The sequence below is a fragment of the Cnephaeus nilssonii genome (assembly GCF_951640355.1).
Source record: "Cnephaeus nilssonii genome assembly, chromosome: 10".
NCBI lineage: Eukaryota > Metazoa > Chordata > Mammalia > Chiroptera > Vespertilionidae > Cnephaeus > Cnephaeus nilssonii.
In genome coordinates this window covers 44,846,880-44,868,043 of record NC_137081.1, presented here as the reverse complement: position 1 = coordinate 44,868,043, position 21,164 = coordinate 44,846,880, and the positions used below count along the sequence as shown (strand labels likewise).

General features: G+C 42.0%; 1 protein-coding gene across 9 annotated transcripts in view; it reads left to right on the top strand.

Annotated features, from left to right (window-relative positions):
* RAPGEF4 (Rap guanine nucleotide exchange factor 4) overlaps window positions 1-21,164 on the top strand; it is a 269,856-nt gene that overhangs the window by 134,307 nt on the left and 114,385 nt on the right. For 6 of the 9 annotated variants that reach the window (XM_079782132.1, XM_079782138.1, XM_079782137.1 and 3 more), the window contains 2 exons: window positions 18,206-18,278; window positions 20,585-20,604. In XM_079782132.1, coding sequence (XP_079638258.1) covers window positions 18,206-18,278; window positions 20,585-20,604 — 93 coding nt within the window. Of the gene's footprint in view, window positions 1-4,439; window positions 4,564-18,205; window positions 18,279-20,584; window positions 20,605-21,164 lie in introns of those variants that run through there. The other 3 variants (XM_079782135.1, XM_079782142.1, XM_079782141.1) reach the window with 2 other exon arrangements.

The window sequence follows — 21,164 nt, the reverse complement described above, 5'->3', positions numbered from 1 at the left end:
CATAAACCACTGAGCCACCTTCTTTCTTCGCCTCTTCCACCGATCCAAGGAACATGCTCACTGCCTGTTTGATGTGAGTGGCCTGTAGAGAACATTGGACTCTGATGGGTTTCCTACACGAATCTGAGCATAGGCCTCTTTAGTTCATTTGCAGCGTCATCATGGATGCTTTCATGGGCAGTCGCCTCACAGTAGTTCATATCTGGCTGGAGTTTGGGCTGTTTGCACTGTGCTTTCCTGTAATGACTTCCAAGTTTTCAACTTCCTTTTCCTGCAAGGCTTACAATAGGAAATCAGGGCTCAGCTTAATAAAAGTTCCAATTCTAGTTCTTACACTTATCTTTCTTTCTCTTTTTATTCCAGGGGGGGAGAGTAGAAGAGCTATTTTGTAAAATAATAATAATAATAATAATAATAATAATAATTGAAGATTTATTTTGGAAGCATGTATAAGTGACTCTGTCCGGAGAAGTAGGGGAAAAGTGATACTTTCATTTGAGTCTGAATAGGAAGTTAGTCCATCATGAGCTTTTAGACTGACTGCAAGAATGAGGATTTAATGAGAAGTGAAAACTCATCTGATTTTATGGAAAGTGGGTGCTGAAATCTGTCTGTGCTCCGAGGGGGCAATTCAGAGAAGCCCAAAATAATGGTATCCATGTCTTGCCATCTGTTTTTTTATTACAGTTTGACCAGCTTTTTAAAACACACTCCTACTTCCACAGGCATCTATCTGCACGTACAATTTTGGCCTTTGAAGTGGGCAATGAACATTGTATAATAATTATCACAAAATTGGACTTGAACTGTTTTGAACTTTCTGCATGTTCATTGGCTGATGGCTGCTTTGTTCATTGAGTATCTTCAAAGAGTATCAAACAGAAGTACTGTTTTTTGAATTTTCTTTAGAAGGCCCCGTATAGCCTCCGGTATGTGAGGGAAGGTGGTGGAGAGGAGCGATTTGTTGTCACTTTCTGGGTCTGTTTTAGATGCCCCCATGGCAGCATCCCTGCAACCCTTTGGCTTTAATCTCTTCTGTTCTTCTTTGTTTTTCATCTTTTTGAGACAACAGCTGGATTCTGCTTTTAGTACTTCCTCTTGATTCCTGTCCTGTTGTGAGCCATTCTGGTGTTTTTTTGTTTTGAAAAGGCATGTGTCATCTTACTTTTCCGTACTATTTAATTAAAAGCTTGGCCTTTGGGAACTTGGCATTAGCAGCTGCTAGAAAATAGAGCCAGTGGATATTTCCAAAGAGCCTGAGACCCTCTTTTACACTCGCAGTCTCCTCATCCAAGTTCAAGAGCTTTCTGCCAACGAACTCTCTGTTTTGGGGGAAGAGTTCACAATACATTCTTTACCTGAGGCAAATGGCTTGTTTTGATTTGTAACTTACTTGAATGTGCCCCCAAAGGCATATTTCCTGCATTGTTGTTAACAATTTTCTGTGATCTTAGTTATTACTAAAAGGGTTTAATTTTATTTACAGCGAATCTACTTCTAACTTGGTCTCTGAGACTGCCAATTTTGAATTTTATGCTGACATAATTTGTCCCCAAAATATATATGCTGGGGTCACTAAGGACATTCAGAGATGAATATCTCATTTTTGTATATGGCAAGGAGGGAATTGGGGAAGGGAGGGATAAAAATAATACTGTCTCAAAAAAAAAAAAAAGAATTTGCCAAAGCCATTCAGAATGATTGGCTTGTTCAGATTATGAATTTATAGAGTGAGCTATGTATTTATGATAATTTTAAAAACGTTAACCCGCTTTTGACCAGATTTCTCACACTTTCCATTACCCTGGTATACTCTTTTATCGCAGCTTTATTTAGGAAAATTATAGTGAAAATGGGGCCTTTTCTGGGAAATAACCCAGCAGTGGGAGAGAGATATTATTAAAACATTTTCTGAGAAATCAAAGTTTTAAACATTTTTTAATCCTCCATTTTTATGCCAGATTATAAAGACTGCTGAATTTCACAGAGAATTTAATGTATAATAAGAAAACAAAATCTGTTAAAGCTGTCAAGATTTATCAACCTTCCTTTTGAGGTCTTTGATTTGAAATATATATATTTTTTGAGATAGCAGAATGAAATTACCCAGTAAATGGAGCATTTTAGGATCTGTGAGAAAAAAGTTATCTTAATCAGTTCTTAATCATCAGTTCTTAATCATTTTTTTTGAGATAACATAATTTTTCAGGATAAACCATTATGACACACTGAATTATAATCTACAAATTAGAAAGTAATTGTGCAATTTGTGTTTAGTTCTCCTGCTCACATTTTATATTAGGCATGTTTCTTTGTAGACTTACAGTAGTGTGAGTTTTTCATAAACAGCTATTTAAAGCCATTCACATAATCAAAATAATATTTCTAGATATTCAGAAAATGATTAAATCTTAGGATTGTGGCAAAGAAGGAGGTTTGCCACCTCCTTCCAACACCAATTCAAGTTTTGGTTAAGTTCCCTAAATGAGTGTAGTGAAAATTCGCTTCTTTTGGAATGATAATATAATTGAAAGACTAATTTAAATTAGGAGGGCACACTGGGCTTGGCAGAGGGCATTGTGAGAAAGCAAAGTGTAATTTTCCTTCAAACAAAGGCAGGCTTGTTGGAGAGCATGCTTTATTGCCTGGAAATTCTATATATATGCAAAGTTGCTCATCAATTCACTGTTGGGTTTTATGTGCTTGGTTTCTCTTTTTGTTTGGAAAAATCAAATGCTGAAAAAAGTCAGCATAGCTCTGCATGCTATAGGCACGTAGAAACCTACACTGGCCAATTCTCCTGGTGTGCCACGTTCCTGCGGGGGCAGCTGCCTGTGGGAGGGGTGCTCAGACTTGGGCTTCATGCAGGTAAAATCAGGGTGTGTGCTTCAGCAGATCCCACCCAGAATTTCCAGAAAATGACTCTTCCTGCATCTTTTTCTGATCACTTCCTTCTGACAGATTGGGTAAGTTAGGTTCACAACCCAAACTCTGTTTTCTCTTTTTCCAAGCAGCTTTATTGAGACATACTGCACATACCATGCAATTTGCCTACTTAAGGGTACAACTCAGTAGCTTTTAGAGCAACTATTACCCTGGTCAATTTTAGACCATTTTTATTACCCCAAAGACAAACCATCTCCCAGTTAGTGTTCTTTGAAGACCCAGATTTGGATAAATTAATTAAAGGAGAGGAAGGTGAACATTCTCTAGGCTACTTTTATTTACTTGTTAATTAAATTTATTGAGGTAGCATTGGTTTAATAACATCATGTAAGTTTTAGGTGTACAATTCTATAATACTTCATTTGTATATTGCATTGTGTGCTCAGCACCCAAAGTCTGGTCTCCCTCCGTCATCATGTATTTGACGCTGTTTACCCTTTTCCCTTCCCTCTAGCCTTCTTCTCTCTGGTAACCACCATACTATTGTGTGTCTCTGTGAGTTTGTTTATTTTGTTTGTTCATTGTCGCTTTTGTTTTATATCCCACCTATGAGTGAATCATATGGTTCTTATCTTTTTCCGTCTCACTTATTTCACTTAGCATGATACTCTCAAGATCAATCCATATTGTTACAAATGGCAAGACTTCATCATTTTTTATGGTTGAGTAGTATTCCATTGTATATATGCAACACATCTTCTTTATCCAATCATCTATCGAAGGACACCTAAGTTCTTTCCATATCTTGGCCACTGTGAATAATGAACATAGGAGTATCCATTATGTCTTTATAAATAAATGTTTTCAAATTTTTCAAGTAGATACCCAGAAGAGGGATTGCTGGGTCATATGGTAGCTCTATTTTACATTTTTTGAGGAACCTCCAATTTACATTCCCGCCAGCAGTGTATGAGGGTTCTTTTTTTTTTTTCATATCTTCTTTAACACTTGTTATTTCTTGTCTTATTGATAGTAGCCATTCTAATAGGTGTGAGGTGGCATCTCATTGTGATTTTGATTTTCATGTCCCTTATAGCTATTGAACTTGATCATCTTTTCATATTATCTGTTGGCCATCTGTATGTCTTCTTGGGAAAAGTGTCCAGGTCTTCTGACCATTTTTTAATTGGATTGTTTGGGGTTTTTAATTGTTGAGCTGTATGAGTTCTTTATATATTTTGGATATTAGCCCCTTATCATGGGTATTATTTGCAACTATCTTTTCCCATTTGGTTGGTTTCTAGGCTGCTTTTAAATTGTCTTCTTCACTCTGTGTCTCAGCATAGCAACTACACTCACTCCTCCTAAGAGTATGTGCACAGTATTTTACAGTGTGCAAAGAACTTCCTGTCAAACTGCAACTGAGAGCATGGCTGGCAGCATGACAAGGTTGGGGTGAGAGGTTCCTAGGAGACTGGCCTGGAGGACAGGAACCCTGTTATTTGTCAACATCAGAGGGGTGGACTTGCAGGCCGGAACCCAGAGCTTTGAGCAACCTGACCATGACTGTGAGGGGTCTGGACTGCGACAGGGATGGCAGCAGAGCCAGTGGCCAAAAATGGATCCAAGGTGAAAAGAGGAATGCGGGTATCAGGAGCCAGTTCCTTACACCCATAGGTGAGGAGAAGAGGTGCTGGGCAGGTGGCTCAGCTCCCTGGGATGCAGGTGGTTTGGACAAGCCCACTTCTGCTGGAGGAGGAACCAGATTGTCATCATTTAGAGGGGTTGGGGGTGGACAGAGAAGGTTCAGACAAGATTTTTTCCCCTGAGCCCTAGGGTCCAGATTTAGAGTCCTTCACCTGGCTGCCTTCCTCCTGGGCTGTCCCTATGTCTGTCCTTAAAGGTGTCATTTTTAGCTTGACACTTTCATGGGAGGAAGGAGAATTATTTTTGTTCAGATAAGCTGTGAGAAGGTGGTTGACAATATTTCCTTTCCTAGTGAGGCTTCTAAGAAATTTTGTTATGTACTCCTTCTCCCCCTAAAATCTTATTCTCCCCAGATTGCTCTAACTCTCTGATGCAATGTGCTTTAATTTCCTCCCAAAATTTAAATATACTTTAGTGTATTTAATTCAATAGATCTTATTTTAAAACTGTATATATATGTGTGTATATATATGTATATATATATAATATTTGACTTGGGCAAATGTTATTTGGGGTAATATTATTTTGAAAACATTAGAAATTTTATTTAAACTTTCAATAAAATAAAATATACCTGTATGTTACAAATACTGGAAAACCCACATTCATGTGTTATACTTTGGATTTTCACAAGCATAGCATAACCATATTATATTGTTTAGATTTTTGTGTTGACTAGTAGAAAAGTTGTTTCTCTCCTTCTGGCACTGTAGAGATAATTTATAGAAAAACCCAAAGCAACTATTTTTCTGACCAGGAAATTGATTTTTTAAGTTGAGTTTCTAGATTGTCGCAGAAATCTGTTTTCGTGTGTGATCAAAGGTTAATCTGCGTAGGACAGTTAGACGCTTCAGCTCTGTTAACACTGGAGGTGGGACATCTGCCAGAATGCATTTCCCAGAAAACCTAGTTACAAAAGCTGTAAGGCTGACTCCTGAGTCAGTGGCCAACCATCAGAACAACAGCACTAGAAGAGCTTAGAAAATCCCTATCTGATCCAGGATGGCATTGAGACCAAGGGGATTCTCTGGGCTGGTTGGGTGGGGCTTGGAGAAAAGATTTGCCAACAGTGACCGAGCAAATAATCAGACCAGGTGATTGTCTCATGGTTTGGGGTCATCTGTAAAGGGCAGGTGGTATTTTGGGCTAGAACTAGAGATATAAGGGGCGCGAGGGAAGAGGGGCAGGCAAGGGCAAGACAGTCTGTGGAGTGCGTTGAAGGCTGGGCTGTAGTCCCAGCAAGGGAGGAATGGACACACAACAAATAAAGGCCTAAGCTCAGGTATGGGGGTCGAGCACGTGAGCGATGAGGGGAGAGCTGTGGCTTTTTAGCTCTTTTCAGCCCTGCCCCCCATCTCCCCACATGCCGGATGCCTGAACACATGGCACCCAGGGCAACTTTGGACCTTCCCTGCTCCCACTCCGATAAGGACTTGCTGGAGAGGCAGAGGCAGCTGGGCCTACACAATGGGGACAGAGCTTGTCACTGAGCTGCTTGGGAAGGGAAGATATTGACAGAATAAACGCATTAAGCTCGTTTATAGTTTCAACCCTGACTCCTTTTCATTTCTTGGTAGCTTTTAATTTTGATAGAATTTTAAACATACTCAGAAAAGTTGCAAGAATAGTATAAATAGCTCCTCTAGACTCTACTCTGATTCTACCAATTGCTTACATTTTGCCCCACTTGCTTTATTGTTCTCTCTCTCTTTTATTTTTTTTTCCTGAATCATTTGTAAGTTGAGACATTGTGCTCCTTTATCCCTAAATATTAATATTTCAGTGCATGCTTCCTTGGAACAAGGGCATTTTTTTATATAACCACAATGCAGTTATCAAAATTAATAAATCTGGCTCCTTTTATACTAATAATATTCAAATGCCATTCATAATGTTTTCCAGTTTTTATTCCATTATTTCTGAACTGTCAGAGATTGAAATTTAATTACATTTCTTTTTCTTTCTGACAGTGTTGGGAGAGAGCACACACACTATTTTTTCTTCAAATGTATTACATGGGAAGCCTTTGCCAAGTTTACAAAAATACAGTTGGCAGTCAGTGGAGTTACAACATAATGACACCAATTAGATAAAGCCATCAGAGAGATCAAAGAACTTCTCTGAGTAATGTGCTTGCGTATTTGTTTGCCTTGGAATTAAATTTTTACAGTGCTATCTCATCTTAAGAATAACATTAAAATCACCACTTGATAAGACCCATGTATATGATCTTTTTCTTTTTGCTTTAAACTCAGGGAAGATATTTTGATGATGCAAATTCAATATATTTTCCAGATTTATCCCAATTGGGCTAAATGGATATATAGCAACAACAACAAAAAATGAAGTGTTTAACAAGAAAGCAATGGTGAAATGTATTCTGATATCAAAAGCTATCCAGGATATATTCTTAGAGAGAGAAGAAAGGCTAAAACATCATGTGCCATATGATCCCATTTGTTTAAAACTGGTTGAGATGCTACATTGGTGTGTGCATAGAACATTCTGGAAGTTATGGAAGACATTACTGTCAGCAGTGGTTACCTTGGAAGTGAGACTGGGTAGGTCAGTAAGTGGAGGGCAGTTAGGGGAGATAATTTTTTTCATTTTATACACCTTGTAGTTTAAATTTGTTATCATGTGCTTTTATTTATTTTGTAGTAATAAAACTGATTATAGTAGGGTGGAGAAAAAAGAGAGAGAGAGAATAATAGTTAAAACAAAATCCAAAGGCAAATTTATTTTAAAATGGTGTGGCTTAGAAAGGAACATAAACGGGCGGAATTATGAATAAGTTGGATATGTAAAATGAATCATTTTCTACTTTCAGCTATTTATATATGGCTGCCAGTATTTTTCAGCAAGATTCATACATGGGTCTCTTAAAACTAAATTTTCACTAATGAGGGCATTTTGGTGCTAATTCTGGTAGAGCAGACTGGCTGCTCTAACCCTCAGTGCTTCCTTTTAAATTACAAAATTGATTAGTCTTCATGGACTTTGATGTGTTAAATTTAGGTTTTATTTTTATCAGCATCAACTGATCTGCATGCTTCTTCTGTTCCTTCTCTGGAAGCAAGAAGCTTATTCATAAAGAGCAAACAAACATCACAGAGCTATTTGACCATGTGCATCATATGATTTCAAATAGCTTCTTTCATCATATCTGCAAATCATTAGAATGATTTTTATAGATCTGCATGCATTAGGCCTGTTTTTCTCTTGAGTGTTTGTTTTTTAAATGGAAATGTGCCCCTTGGCAGAATCGGTATGAGAAGAAATCATGGTGTGGAGGGAATGGGAACCGATATTCATTGTGTGCCTGGGCTGTGAGGAGTTTTACATGCATTATCTCATCTAGTCCTTCCATCAGCCATGACAGGTACATGGTAATGTTTCTGGTTTATTATTGAGAAACTGGTTAAGAAATTATGTCATTTATATTCATTCACTCAACAAATATTTATCGAACGTCTGCTGTGTCTGAGGCCCTGTGGGAGAATATAGATGTGTTCCCTGCCCTCTGTGAGGCTGTAGTGGGACAGAGGAGAAAGGCATTGCCTGGCACACACTCACACAGTTCATAGCCAGGCATTGCCTGGGCACACCGATGGCAAAGAATGATGCAGGGAGAGAGAATAATGAGAGAGTCATATAAACTGGGGTCAGGAAAGACACTGCGAGGAAGCCACATGTAAGTGCAGATGAATAGAAATTGGCAAGGCCACGTGGCAAGCCCATTCCAGGCAGCAGGAGGCCTACAGGTGAAAGCTCAGTGCACTTGAGGATCTGAAAGGAGCCAGTGGGTTAGAGATGAATGATGAGAGGGAGAGTGTGGGAACTGGGGCTAGAGAAGCAGGCAGGGCAGCTCATGAGAAGGCTCAGAAGTCTTGTTAGCAGCAGCAGAAGTTTGCAGAACTGGATGGAGCTCACATTTGCCTGGATCTTATAGCTTGTGTCCCCCAACTCTTCCAGCCTTGCCCTCTCTCATGCTCCGCCCCCTCTGACACATGACACCGTCATGCCCTCCTCCACACTGTTTTCCAAGGGAGGCTAAAGCACCACTTTCATTATCAGCACCTGGGAGCAGAGGGATAATCTGTTATTTGATAATATAGAAAGCAATTAAAAGAATGGGACCTGGGTGAGGCCCCGTAGAACACACTGCAAGGAAAATGGAGTTCATCTTAGGTAGAGTGGAGAGACGATAGAAACCAAGAACGACTCAAAGAGTTCAAGGGATACAGTATCCCACAATGAGCAGAAGCTTCCAAAACCACTCAGAGCTGTATTACTGTGATCCCCCAGATATATGCAGTAGTTATACAGTATATCTTGAAGCAGAAATGATAGAAATGATAATGAAGGGAGATGAAGAACGTAGGCAAAAACAATGTGTGTGGTCAGAAAGGCTTCAAGAGTTTGGAATGAATCAAAGTAGAAAGTCTGCAAAAGTCAAGAATTGTTGGAACTAAGAAGTAGCCTTCTCCAGGCTGTTGAGTTTTATCTGCACAAAACAGATAAAAGCCACTGCCCTGTATAGTTTCCATTCTCGTGTCCAATGTGTATGACTGTGGCAAAAGCTAGGGTACTGGGCTCCCACTGGGGGTTCCAGGTAGGATTGGAGTTAAGGATAGGTGAGTTCTACGTGGATGCTTCTAGAGACACTTGATCAGAAAATAGCCAGAGAAATGCATAGTGGCTTCAGAGTTTGAGAGGCCAAGCCAGAAACGAAAAGAATATCTCTAAAGTGGGAAGATCAGCCGAAACCGGTTTGGCTCAGTGGATAGAGCATCGGCCTGCGGACTCAAGGGTCCCGGGTTCGATTCCGGTCAAGGGCATGTACCTTGGTTGCGGGCACATCCCCAGTGGGGGGTGTGCAAGAGGCAGCTGATCGATGTTTCTCTCTCATCGATGTTTCTAGCTCTCTATCCCTCTCTCTTCCTCTCTGTGAAAAATCAATAAAATATATAAAAAATAAAAAAATAAAAATAAATAAAGTGGGAAGATCAGATATCTATTTGGGCCAGGAAAGTCTTTCTTTTCCCCTTAGTCCATCTGGGCTGCTATAACAGAATACCACTGAGTGGCTTATAAGCAACATACATTTATTTCTCACATTTCTGGAAGCTAAACATCTGAGATCAGGGTGCCAGCATGGTTGGGTGAAGGCCCTTTTCTAGGTCCCAGACTTTTCGTGTGTCCTCACATGTTGGAAGGACCTAGGGAGCTGAGGGGTCTCTGATAAGAGCACTGATCTCATTCATGAGGGCTCCACCCTCATGACCTCTTACCTCCCAAAGGCCCCGCCTCCTAACACCATCCCCTTGAATATCAGGATTTCAACATATAAAGGGGGAGGGGAACATTCAGACCGTAGCAACCCCTGACTCACTCCTCATGTCCCCTCCTGCTCTACTACTCTCTGTGCAGCACATTGTAGAGCAAGAAAGCAAAAACAGAATGTTAGTAGTTTGTTCTAATGGGATGACAGTCAGGGGCTATTGCTTTCTGGGAAATTACCCTTTGTTTTAGATTTTTAAATGATAGATGCATCCTAATTCTGTATTATCAGTATTTAAGCACCTTTTTAGGATTTGCATGTTTCCATGATATGTATTACTGGTATTCTGGTTAGTTTTATAAGAGCTGGGCTTGATTATTTTCATTCAGAATTACTATACTTCATATCCATCACCCTTTGAAGACTCATATGGTTACATAAAACGTCAATCATCTGGTTTTCTTTCTGTGAACAAGGAGGCAGTGGCTGTTTTGTCAATGTTCACAGTCACATGTATACGTAGATGGGCTGTCGTGGGCTCAGACTTAGCAAAAAGAGAGGATTTGATTTGTGGCAGCAGCCCCAGAGCACAGTATATTATGCCTCTCAATTAAGTAGCATTGACCTACTGTGTGTGTGTCTTGCTCTCAACTTGAGTTTCCCTAGGAGGAGCTTGTGGCTAATTTAATTAGTTGAATATGCAGAGCGTGACTTAAATTATAATCATTCCATTGAGCCCCTCGAAATCTCTGAGCCTTTTAGTGATATTAAAAGTACGGATGTATTGAGTGTGCTTCATCCAGAAATCCGAGTCTTTAATATCATTAATTGTAGGTAGTTAGAGATGGTTTAGCCTCCAGGAAAAAGTGTCTTTACCACCCCCTATGCTAGTCCTTTTCTCTTCCTCCTCCCCTGTTCAGGCCCCTTTGAGGGGCCCCGTCAGGCCTGCCATCTACTTAATGGCTTATGCTTTCCTTGTTTTTCCATCAAAACCATTCTCCATGCAGCAGCCAGAATGTTCTTTTAAAAACACCCATCTGTTCTTGTCACTTCTCCGCTTAAACTGCTTCCCATTGTACTTTGATGACGTTCAAAATGCTCATATGACCTGCAGGGCCTTCCTGTCAGACCCCTGCATGGCCCAGGCCTCAGGCCATCCCTCTCCCCACCGCCTTGTCCTGATTCTCCTGCTAGACTGGTCTTCTTTGTCTCAGCACCACGTGGGTTCCCTCTCCACCTGGAAGGCTGGCTCTCCCTGCCCCATCCCTCACTCCCAAGCCTCCTCAGCCTCAGTTCCATGTCATCCCTTTGACCCCCAAATCTGAATTTGCCCCACTCTCCACACCAAGCCACATTTTCACTGCACTCTGTACTTTCTCCTTTCAAGCTCCTGAGATGATTGTTTGTGTGGAAATTGGGGGGTGTTTGTGGGGACCCATCTGTGAGGACCGTGCTGTGAGCACCTCGCTGTACCTCCCCTATCACCTTGACTAAGTGAATTTATTCTGCCTGTCCTTCAGGGTTAACCTGACTAACTTCTATTATAACTCTGACTGAATAAGAACTAGCTAAAAGCTATGACTCCACATAGCAAATAACTGCTCTCACTTGATGAGGGTATTTTAGGGTCCCCACATGGGGATCTCAGCACCTTGACAGGCCAGTAGGAGAGAAAATTTCAAACAGGTGGCTTTTCCAGAGAAACTTTGTTTTCTTGTAGGACTCTTAGGCGATTTGAGTTTGGAAAACTTTCTCCAGTAGCTATAGTTGTGATTATGACACTCCAAACTACAGCTCTTTCAGGTCAGTCATGAATTAAAAATGGCCAGGCGTTGGCAAGCAGAATTTTGTCTCCATTTAGAAATACATGTAATGGGGCCGAAGGATGTAGCGAAACATCATTGAAGAAATGGCTATGTAGGTTCTTTGTACCCCATCATGCCGATGCTATGGAAATCAAGAATCAAGGAAACAGAATAACTTGGCTGGAGGGGTGAACCCGGTCTAGCAGCACACATGGCTTTAAACTTCTGCTCGAAGGTTTCCATTGAAAGCTGCTTGACTTGTCCCTTCTTTTCTGCTCTCTGAGATTTTAGAGCAGTATGTCACGTCCATTTTTACATCACATGTTGTACATCATATAGAAGTCATGAAACAACTCTTGCCAAGAAACAGAAAAAAGGGATCTGAACTTTATGCCCTATTCTAAACTGCTAGAGGCCCAGTGCATGAAATGAGGTGGGGGTCCCTCAGCCCGGCCTGTGCCCTCTCACAGTCCAGGAGCCCTCAGAGGATGTCCAAGCTGAGGTAAGAGAGGCTCCCGCCACCACCACTGCGTTTGCCAGCCGTGAGCCCGGCTTCTGGCTAAGTGGCGCTCCCCCTGTGGGAGCACACTGACCACCAGGGGGCAGCTCCTGCATTGAGCATCTGCCCCCTGGTGGTCGTTGCATGTCATAGTGATCAGTCATTCCACCCTTTGGTTGATTTGCATATTAGCCTTTTATTATATAGGGTTCTACTGCATAATCAGGATGCTCTCAGAGAAAGCGCAGACAAACCGTTTGCCATCACATTTTGTGAACTGGGCTTTAATACATTGGGAGAACCTAGTAAAGATGTAACAAATGGGACATTATGGTAAGACAGCCTCACATTCCTGGAACAGTGCTCTCTACTCTTCCCCAATCCTGGACTCTGACACAATGGACTCTCATAGTGTCACCTTGTTCTGAGCATATATCCCCCACAGCTGTTCACACAGGTCCTGTCAATCATCCTCATGCCTTCCTGTTTGTTTTTATCTCATCCTCCTGATGGTCCCTAAAGATGGGTGTTATTATTCCAGGTCCCTTAGCCAGGAAACTGAGGTAAAAACTGACTCAAGTTCACACAAGACCCCGTTCTTGTGTGAGTCCAATGTCTGCATGCTTCCCATAGCATCAGAGGTTCTTGTTTTTTTTTCATTGAAGTTCCCTGAATGCAGATGAAATCAATACATCATGCCCAGATCTAGACCCTTTGTAGCTAGACATAGCCAGCAGCATGCTCAAAATTTCTTTGAAGTCTCATGCTTTAATCTTTAAAATTTATGCAAATTTAGCTTTCTACTTCTTAATGTAAAAGTATAAACTACTTGACATAGAATAAAATTTAAGCTCCAGGAAGAGTGCCTGTTAACCCCTCTCGCATTCCGGCCTGCCCTGCTGGCAGCGCCCCCCCCCCCCCCCACGGGGTTCTGCACACTTCAGTGTGAGAAGGTGAGCACTGGGGGGGTGCATCTCAGTTAAATCCTTAGTAACCGTGGTTTTTTGGATAAACCTTTCAGGTATGAAACAACCTTCGCATGGCCAATCCACAACCATAGATGTCTTCCTAATGGAGAACAGAGTCGCTAATACTTCCTAGGGAAATCCTAAATTGGTCTTTGTTGATTCTTTGTAGAGATCTTTGAGTGACCTTTGTCTGGCTGGAAGTTTAAGGATTATTTAATCTTGTGGTTTATAAACTTCTATTTTTTTCAAAAGCAAAAGTCATCTTTCAAATGAAATTGTTCTTGGAATTCTATAAAACAGATAACAGTGAAAATGCTCTAGTTGCCATAGGGGCCCTTGCCTGAGGAAATTTGGGGTTCTGCTGAAGAACAGGGTTTCAAAACCCTGGATCAAATTCAGAGACTGAAGCCAGAGAGCTTGGAGGATGTGTGGGAGGTGACTCAGCTGATTAGTGGCAAAGCCCAGAGTAGAAACTAAGAATGAAGCCTACCAAACTCTTCCAAGAGCCTCGAAGCCCTTGTGGTTTTCCTGTCCTGTGAATACTGTTTCCTACCAGCCCTCAGAGGTCCTGGAGGGTTAGGGAGTAGGATTCCTCCAGCCAGAGGCCTTCCATGTGTGGATCGGTGTCCATTAAAGGCATAGCTCTTTCTCAGTGCATATGGCAATTTAAGAATAATTGAGTTAGGCCATGGAAGCTATTGAGGTGTTAGAGTATGTTGGAATCCAGGGAAAGGCTTTGCAAGGGAACATCAACCAGGGCCCCCAAAGAGGACATTATCAAGGGATTCAGCCAGGTCAATACACACCCCAGTGGCTGGGGTGGGGGAGATGTGTAGTGGTGACATTAAGTAACCACCATAAAAATGTGCTGGGTCACCTTTGAAAAACTGCTGACCTCAGACTTAGGCTGGCCTTGTGTTGATTTTCATGTGGGTGCCTCAATCATGGCCTTGGCTAATTCCCTTTAGTTTTATTCTGGTTCTCGGGAAGCTTGAAGTGGCTTTTAAACTTCTATGGCTTTTAAACTCCATGGTTTAGATTTACTAATACAGCCTTCTCTCATTTCTCAATTCATCACTTCAGTATCAATAAGCCCTATTATAAGGAAGCCTAGTATCTAACTCCCCAATTTTCCCATCTCTGGAGGATTTTATAGTTGAAGGGAGTTATTCCCACTTCCACATGTTAAACGAAGAGAGAAAAGCTGTCTTCTCATTCTCCTGCTGCCACTCTCCCTCACTGCCAGGCATCATTGCAGGTCACTGACACTGCAGGGCATTGCAGGCCAACCCCACCAGTCCAGCCTCTGGGCAGACAGTCACTGTGGGTGATCCCACTGCCTCAGTGTTGGCTCAGCCAAGGACGAACAGTGAAAATGGAGTCTCTCTCCCACTTGACCCTCAGGCACCCAGATCTCTTTCTCAGAGGCAGTCATTGTTACTACTTTCTTGTATATTCGCTTGTGCATTTACAGGTCTTTATGGATGTTCACAAACACACATCTATTCTCTTATCTCCACAAAATGGTAGCATACTCTACACACAGTGCTGTAGTTTGCTTTTTAAAAATGTAACAATATACTGTAGCGTTCATTCCACATTAGCACACATAGTGATACTTCGTTCTTTTTCATGGCTGTATAATATTCTAACATCATCTATCAGGAAACAATCCATCTTCATCTACTTCTCAAGAAGTAACCCAGATGTCATTTCCTTTGTGGACATTTGGGTTATTTCCTGCTTGTGGTTTTATTTGCTACTAGAGGCCCGGTGCACGAAATTCGTGCACTGGAAGGGGGTCCCTCAGCCCAGCCTGTGCCCTCTTGCAGTCCGGGAGCCCTTGAGGGAGCAGGTCTAAGCCATCAGTCGGACATCCTTAATGCTGCTGCGGAGGCTGGAGAGGCTCCCGCCACCGCCGCTGCACTCGCCAGCCGTGAGCCCGGCTTCTGGTTGAGTGGCACTCCTCCTGTGGGAGCACACTGACCATCGGGGGCAGCCCCTGCATTGAGCATCTGCCCCCTGGTGGTCAGTGCGCATCATAGTGACGGGTCGTTCTGCCGTTCACTCGATTTGCATGTTAGTCTTTTATTATATAGGATTACAAACAGATAGGCGTGTTTGCATTTGTATTCAAGAGGCTCTATTTCTGCCCTCTAAGGGAGGTTCCTTGCTCAATCAAAGGAAATATACATTTTAAAATATGACAGATACTTCCAATTGCCTTCCACTAAGATTGTTTCATTTTCTACTCCAATAAGCAATATACCAGTATGAGAGAAGCTGTTTTCCCCACTCTCACTAATAATGTGTTTAGCCAATGTTTTGAAACTTCTCCAAATCTGACAAGTAAAACAGGATATTGCACTATAGTGCTAATGTGCCTTTCTGTCATGGGTAAGGTTCAGCATCTTTTCATTTGATATGTTCTTTATAGGCCGCTTTTTAACTGGTGCTTGAAGATGAACTGCTGCCTAAAGATCAAGCAATATGCAACTAACTTAGACATTCCAATTTTCTGGTATAGCTTTTATGCCAGTTAGCTGTTTTTATCCTAATGAATATAGGGTGTGCTGCAGGGTGCTACATGAGGAACTAGTTTCCTGCTTTAGCGAATGTTTATTAAAACGTGCCCCATCGATTTTAAAAGGTGGACTTTTTTTATTTATAGACATAAACATTTCAATCCTGGTTTTGCAATCTCCACTACACCCAAAGTTGTTATATTGCAACCAATGTTGTGTTATCAGATATAGTACTTTTTAAATTCAATTCAGCTGTGACATTTATGAAACAGAAATTTGAGTATTAAGTGGGTATGATGGAGATGTTACATTTCTTAATTGTGATAGTGGTACTGTGGTTTTCTTTAGGGGAAAAGAAGACTTCTCTTAGAGATTCATACTGAAATATTTATGGATTACATGATATATCTGGGACTCGCTTCAAAATAATTCTGGAAGGGGCAAGTGATAGCAGTGTAGATTAAATAACATTGATCATAAGTTAATAATTATTGAGCCTGGATGTTAGGTATGTGGTATTCTGTTTTTATCTATGTTTGAAATTTTCCAAAAAAATTCTAAAATTCAACAGATAAGTGACAAGTTTGCGTTATGTGCAAGCCACGGTATCCTATGTGACAGGAGACAGGTACTTCACAAGCTCAAAGGGCCTGTCAGTTTGTTCTCTGCAGTGAGCCCAGGGCCCAGGACACTGCATGGGGTAGGTGCTCAATAGACCTGAGCTCCAGGTCGCACTCTGGCCCCCAGAGGCTGCTCTGGTTCCTGTTCCCAGGAGCTGCAGCCCTGATGATGCGCTCCATGAGTGAGCTGCAGACCACAGGCTATGGAGTTGGAGGAAGACGAAGTCCCATTCATTCAGGGGTCAGGAAGGTGCTTCGTGGAGTTCATGAGCTTTGATATTGAGGTGCCCGAGACAAAGAACATCTCCTGCATCCAAAACATTTCTAAGCAAAGCAAAATTGCTCCTTTACTTTAACATGAATGATTTCTTTTAGGAGCCCGGTAGGGAGTTGCTAACAGTTAGAGGAATAACTCAAAAGGCTGTGTGTGTGTGTGTGTGTGTGTGTGTGTGTGTGTGTGTGTGTGTGTGTAAGGGGGGGGGGGCGGGATGGGGGGAAGGTGTTACAAAATCTTCTTAGAACATATCCCCATCCCCATCCCATCCCCTTCTCCTCCTTTTGAGCCTGTTTTGTTCTGGGTCCAGCATCATGCCATGCTGAGAAATGAGTTTAATCAATGCTCTCTAGTGAGGACTAAGAGTAGATAGTGTCATCAGAAAGAAGGGAATCAGAATTGGGAAGTTATCAAAGGAAGTGTCAGGAATTCAGGGTGCAAGATTGGTCCTGTGAGCATGTGTGAGTGATTCCTTAACTCAGAAGCAGAGGGATTCATGGTTTTTAATGTTTGCATGCAGGTGTTGGTATAGTTGCCTCAGAATGAGAGCAAAAATGGATTAAGAAATAAAAACTAGTCACATCTTGACTGGAAGAAGGCTCTTTTGAGAAATCATCAATGTTACAAACACCATTCAGATATACCCAATGGGCCAGATGGTTGCTCGAATATTGTGTGTTGCCAGCTGCCCATTGCTACAGATGAAGTCTTTTCTGCTGACGTTTGTGTAAACCCCCAGCACGTTATAGAGGGTTGATTCTTTTGATGCTGTTTAACATTTGTGTCATCGTAATTAGAAACCATAAATATACATGACACCATGCGAGAGCTAAAATCTCCCAGCTTTCACTCTGGGGGGTGGGGTGGGGAGGGGACTGTATTATTACCTGACAAGAGAGGATGTCTAATAATCATTTTCCATTCTTCGTAAATGCCACTTCTCTCTCGTAGGATGCTCTAGATTGCTTTATGCTCTCCAAGCCTTCTCCCTTCAAAACAGCACAGACCTTGAGGGCCACTATATATGCCCGAGCCTCACGTTGCCTGGACCACAAGTCAGGGGGATACAATTCAGGGGAATCCAAACAGTTCTATTGGATAACATACCAACAGTTCCCCGGAGGTCACAAAGCTCCCCACAGGCAGGTGGAAGATGTGAAAGGAAGTGGGTAAATGGAAGCAAATCAACTTCTTTCAACACAGACCTTTTCTTTTTTGCTTTGAAAGAAAGCAGATTCAGTGTCATTCACCTATTTATTTGTATCTGCGCCTGTAAAAACCAAGTGTCTTTCTTTCTCTTCCACCGAAACGTGTGCTTGCTGGAGTGAGAAGCAGGGCAGGAGGTGGAGGGAGGGTAAAGGCCCACACAATTTGGATACTTAGTCACAAATACAAAAATGACCTGGGATAGGACCCCCTCCCTGGTAGGGGCACGCTCCGCCGTATCCGGGAAGGCCTCTTTAGAACACAGCTTCCTTGTTTTAGGCCACGAGTCCCAGGCAGCACATTTCAGGCTCTATCAATACAAGACTCCGACGTTCCCTGATGACTGATGTTTCTGCTTTTCAACATGTAAATAAATGAATGCTCCAAGTGAGTAAGTATCTGTGCATTGAGTTTACAATCTTGTCTTTCAGAAATACCGACAGTACATGGCAGGACTTCTGGCTCCTCCTTATGGTGTTATGGAAACGGGCTCTAACAATGACAGTAAGTGAAATATGTGAACACTTTGCATCTAAAAATGTAGCGTGTGGTGTGTGTTTTCATGTGACAAAAAAATATGTCCTTCACCAGCTTGGCAGATTCCATTTCCAGACGCTTGTGGATAAACAGACCTGCCAGCCCACATGGGTTATTCTTTAAATTGTTAATACAGGATTATGTTATGGCTTTAGCTGCTGCCCTGGAACGTCAGCATACTTAGAATGCTTTCTCAGAATCTCTTCATTTTAGAGCAAAATCCAGGGTTGTTTCTGTGCTCTTTTAAAAATAGGATTCATGAACTGTGCTTATCTTGGTCACTTCTGCATACCCGAGAGCCCCACCTCTTGCTCATGTTGACGTTATTAATCAAGGAGAGAAGCAGCATGAGTCCTTCCTGTTCTTAAATCACAACCTCTCCAAACTCCAGGCCTTTCATAAGAGACCAGTCCCTGCCTGCTCATAAAAGGAAGTTTTTCTCTGTGATCTGATTTTCCAGGGGGTGCCCACTAGACTCGTAGAAACCCCGTGTCCTGTATCTGTTTATCTGTTTGTGCATGCCGGGAGCATCTGTTTAGCACGCATTACCGTCCCTGGGGGAAGTTTGTTGCATCTCTAAGCTCCCTTGCTTGGCTCCTGCACATTCACATGTGACAAGGTACCAAGTACTGGGGTTTGAAGCTGTGACGGAGCAGGCAGCACTTCCACTCTGAGCACCTGCAGGGCCCAAATGTCCACACAGGAGGTGACCTCAATGAAGGACCCTGCCATTGAATCTTGTTTTTATGTCTTAAATGTCAGTTAATTATGAACAGTTCTTTCCCTTCTTTATCCAGTTCAGAATCACCCTGTTGCTCAAAACCATTGAGTGATTATCCATCACTCGCCATGGAAGGTGAATTCCAAGGCTGCTAATGCCTTAGCCCAGCTCTCAAGTTCCTGCAGGGTCCCAAATCACCTTTTAAGTGTCATTTCTCTACAAAGACCCTACTTTCTGGCCACTCAGTTTTGGTGATTTGTGCAACTGTGTATTTGTCTTATTAAACCTCCTAGAAAGTGAGCTTCCGCCAACCCCTGTATCTCCTCATTCAAGCAGCTTCAGTCCTTCCAAGCCGTTGTTGAATGAATGGGTGGCTGGCTGGCTGGGCAGATGGGTGGATGGATTCAGGAGGCGTTTCAGAGTGCTGACATTAGGCCACCCTTACTCCTGACTGATCTAGGAAGTGATGGCAAACCTGCCCATTAGTCTTCTCTGTTTATATCCTGGTGCACTCCCAGTTTGGGAGCCAAAGTTTGATTAGGGAATGTTTCCAGTCTCTTCCATTCTTACCTCTCCTGTGTTGTATATTGCTGCCCATTAGGGTGGGTACTCAGTTCTTTTCATGCCAATATTTTAAATCAGTGTCGTCCTATATTAAACACAGAAAGTTCTGTTTTCTCGGAATTTGGACATACTATATTTTAACATTGCAAACCACCTCACACTGCCCCCGTGGTTCAAAACTAGGTGCGGTCACATGTGAAAAGCACCTGTACTTCTGTCTCCTCAACATAAGGCCAATTGTGCCACTGTCCTGGGGGCACTAAGCTCTGTTGGGGCTGTGACCTTCCAGTGTGACCCCCTCCCCCCTTAACCACCGTGTCTGTCAGAGCAGCAGCCCCAGAGGAAGTGCAGAGGACCAGGGCTTGCCTATAGTAGTTGCTCATGAAATGTTGTCAGTGAATAAACAAAGAAGTGAATGGATGAATGTTTAACTCTTTTGCTCAGAAAACTGAGATATCCCTGGAAACAGCCACTGCCCTGCTCAGCCCTGACTTGGAGGCAAACAGGAGTTTGCTTTTCCCCCAATGGAAGTTGTGTTCTGGTGGGTTTCATGTGCAACCTGCCCCTAGGTTCAAATCCCTAGAGCAGTGTGAGGTGATTTGAAATGTAAAAATACAAACGTGCCACTTACACTTGATGTGTCTGTCTAACATTCTGAGTGTTCTGGTGCCCAACACAGAGGAATTTGGAGCTCACATGGTGTAAATGAGTCAGGGGTAAATTTTACCTCTGGGAACGTAAAGCATATGGTAGAGAAGCAAAATCAGCATGAGATTGTGTTGTCCGGTACTCAGTCCTGCTCCTGATTCACTGATTTATTTATATTACAGATTTGATAGGTGCTGCTCTTCTTCTAAGCAGTATTATGTAGTTGTTGGTTGTTTTTTAACACCAAAATTTTACTTGGTTTGATTCAGCAAGGGATTTCAGTTCCGTTTTACAGGTTGATCTTACAACTCACGGTCTCTCTCTCCTTTTCCTCTTCTAGGGATTCCTGACAAGGAGAATGTGAGTAGCTACTCTCTCTGCCTAGCTTCTAAAAACTGTCAAAAGGTAAAAAATAATCATGGTAACCTCACCAGCAAAGAGAGCTCTTTATTCACATTCAACAGAGCAATAAATATTGTTCTAATCTTATTCTGGCATCTTTGGTGGGTCACTCTGAAGTATAAAGGGGAGAAGGTCGATTGCTATGACATGGTCATCACATGTCCTTGGCATTAAGGAGTCTGAACAAAGGTCATTTCAGGGGCAAACAGTCCAAGTGCTTAACATTTTCTTTTTCCCATGATGCATGCATAGCGGTAGATCATCAGTTTAACAGCCTAAAGAAAATGTGTTGTTTTTCCTTAGTAGGAATACAAAATTTGAAATTCAGGGTCAGAGGAGGAATGTGCCTAATTGGATCCAAGTACATTAAAGTCATTATTTCTCTTTGGAAGTAGAAAAATAATTAATTGTTGTAGTTGTTTATGGAAACAGGTAGAAGGTTTAGGACAAACCTTTCCTAAGAAACAGTACCAAGTGTGAGTTCTAAGGATGGTAGTGGTGTAGTGGCATCGTCTTTA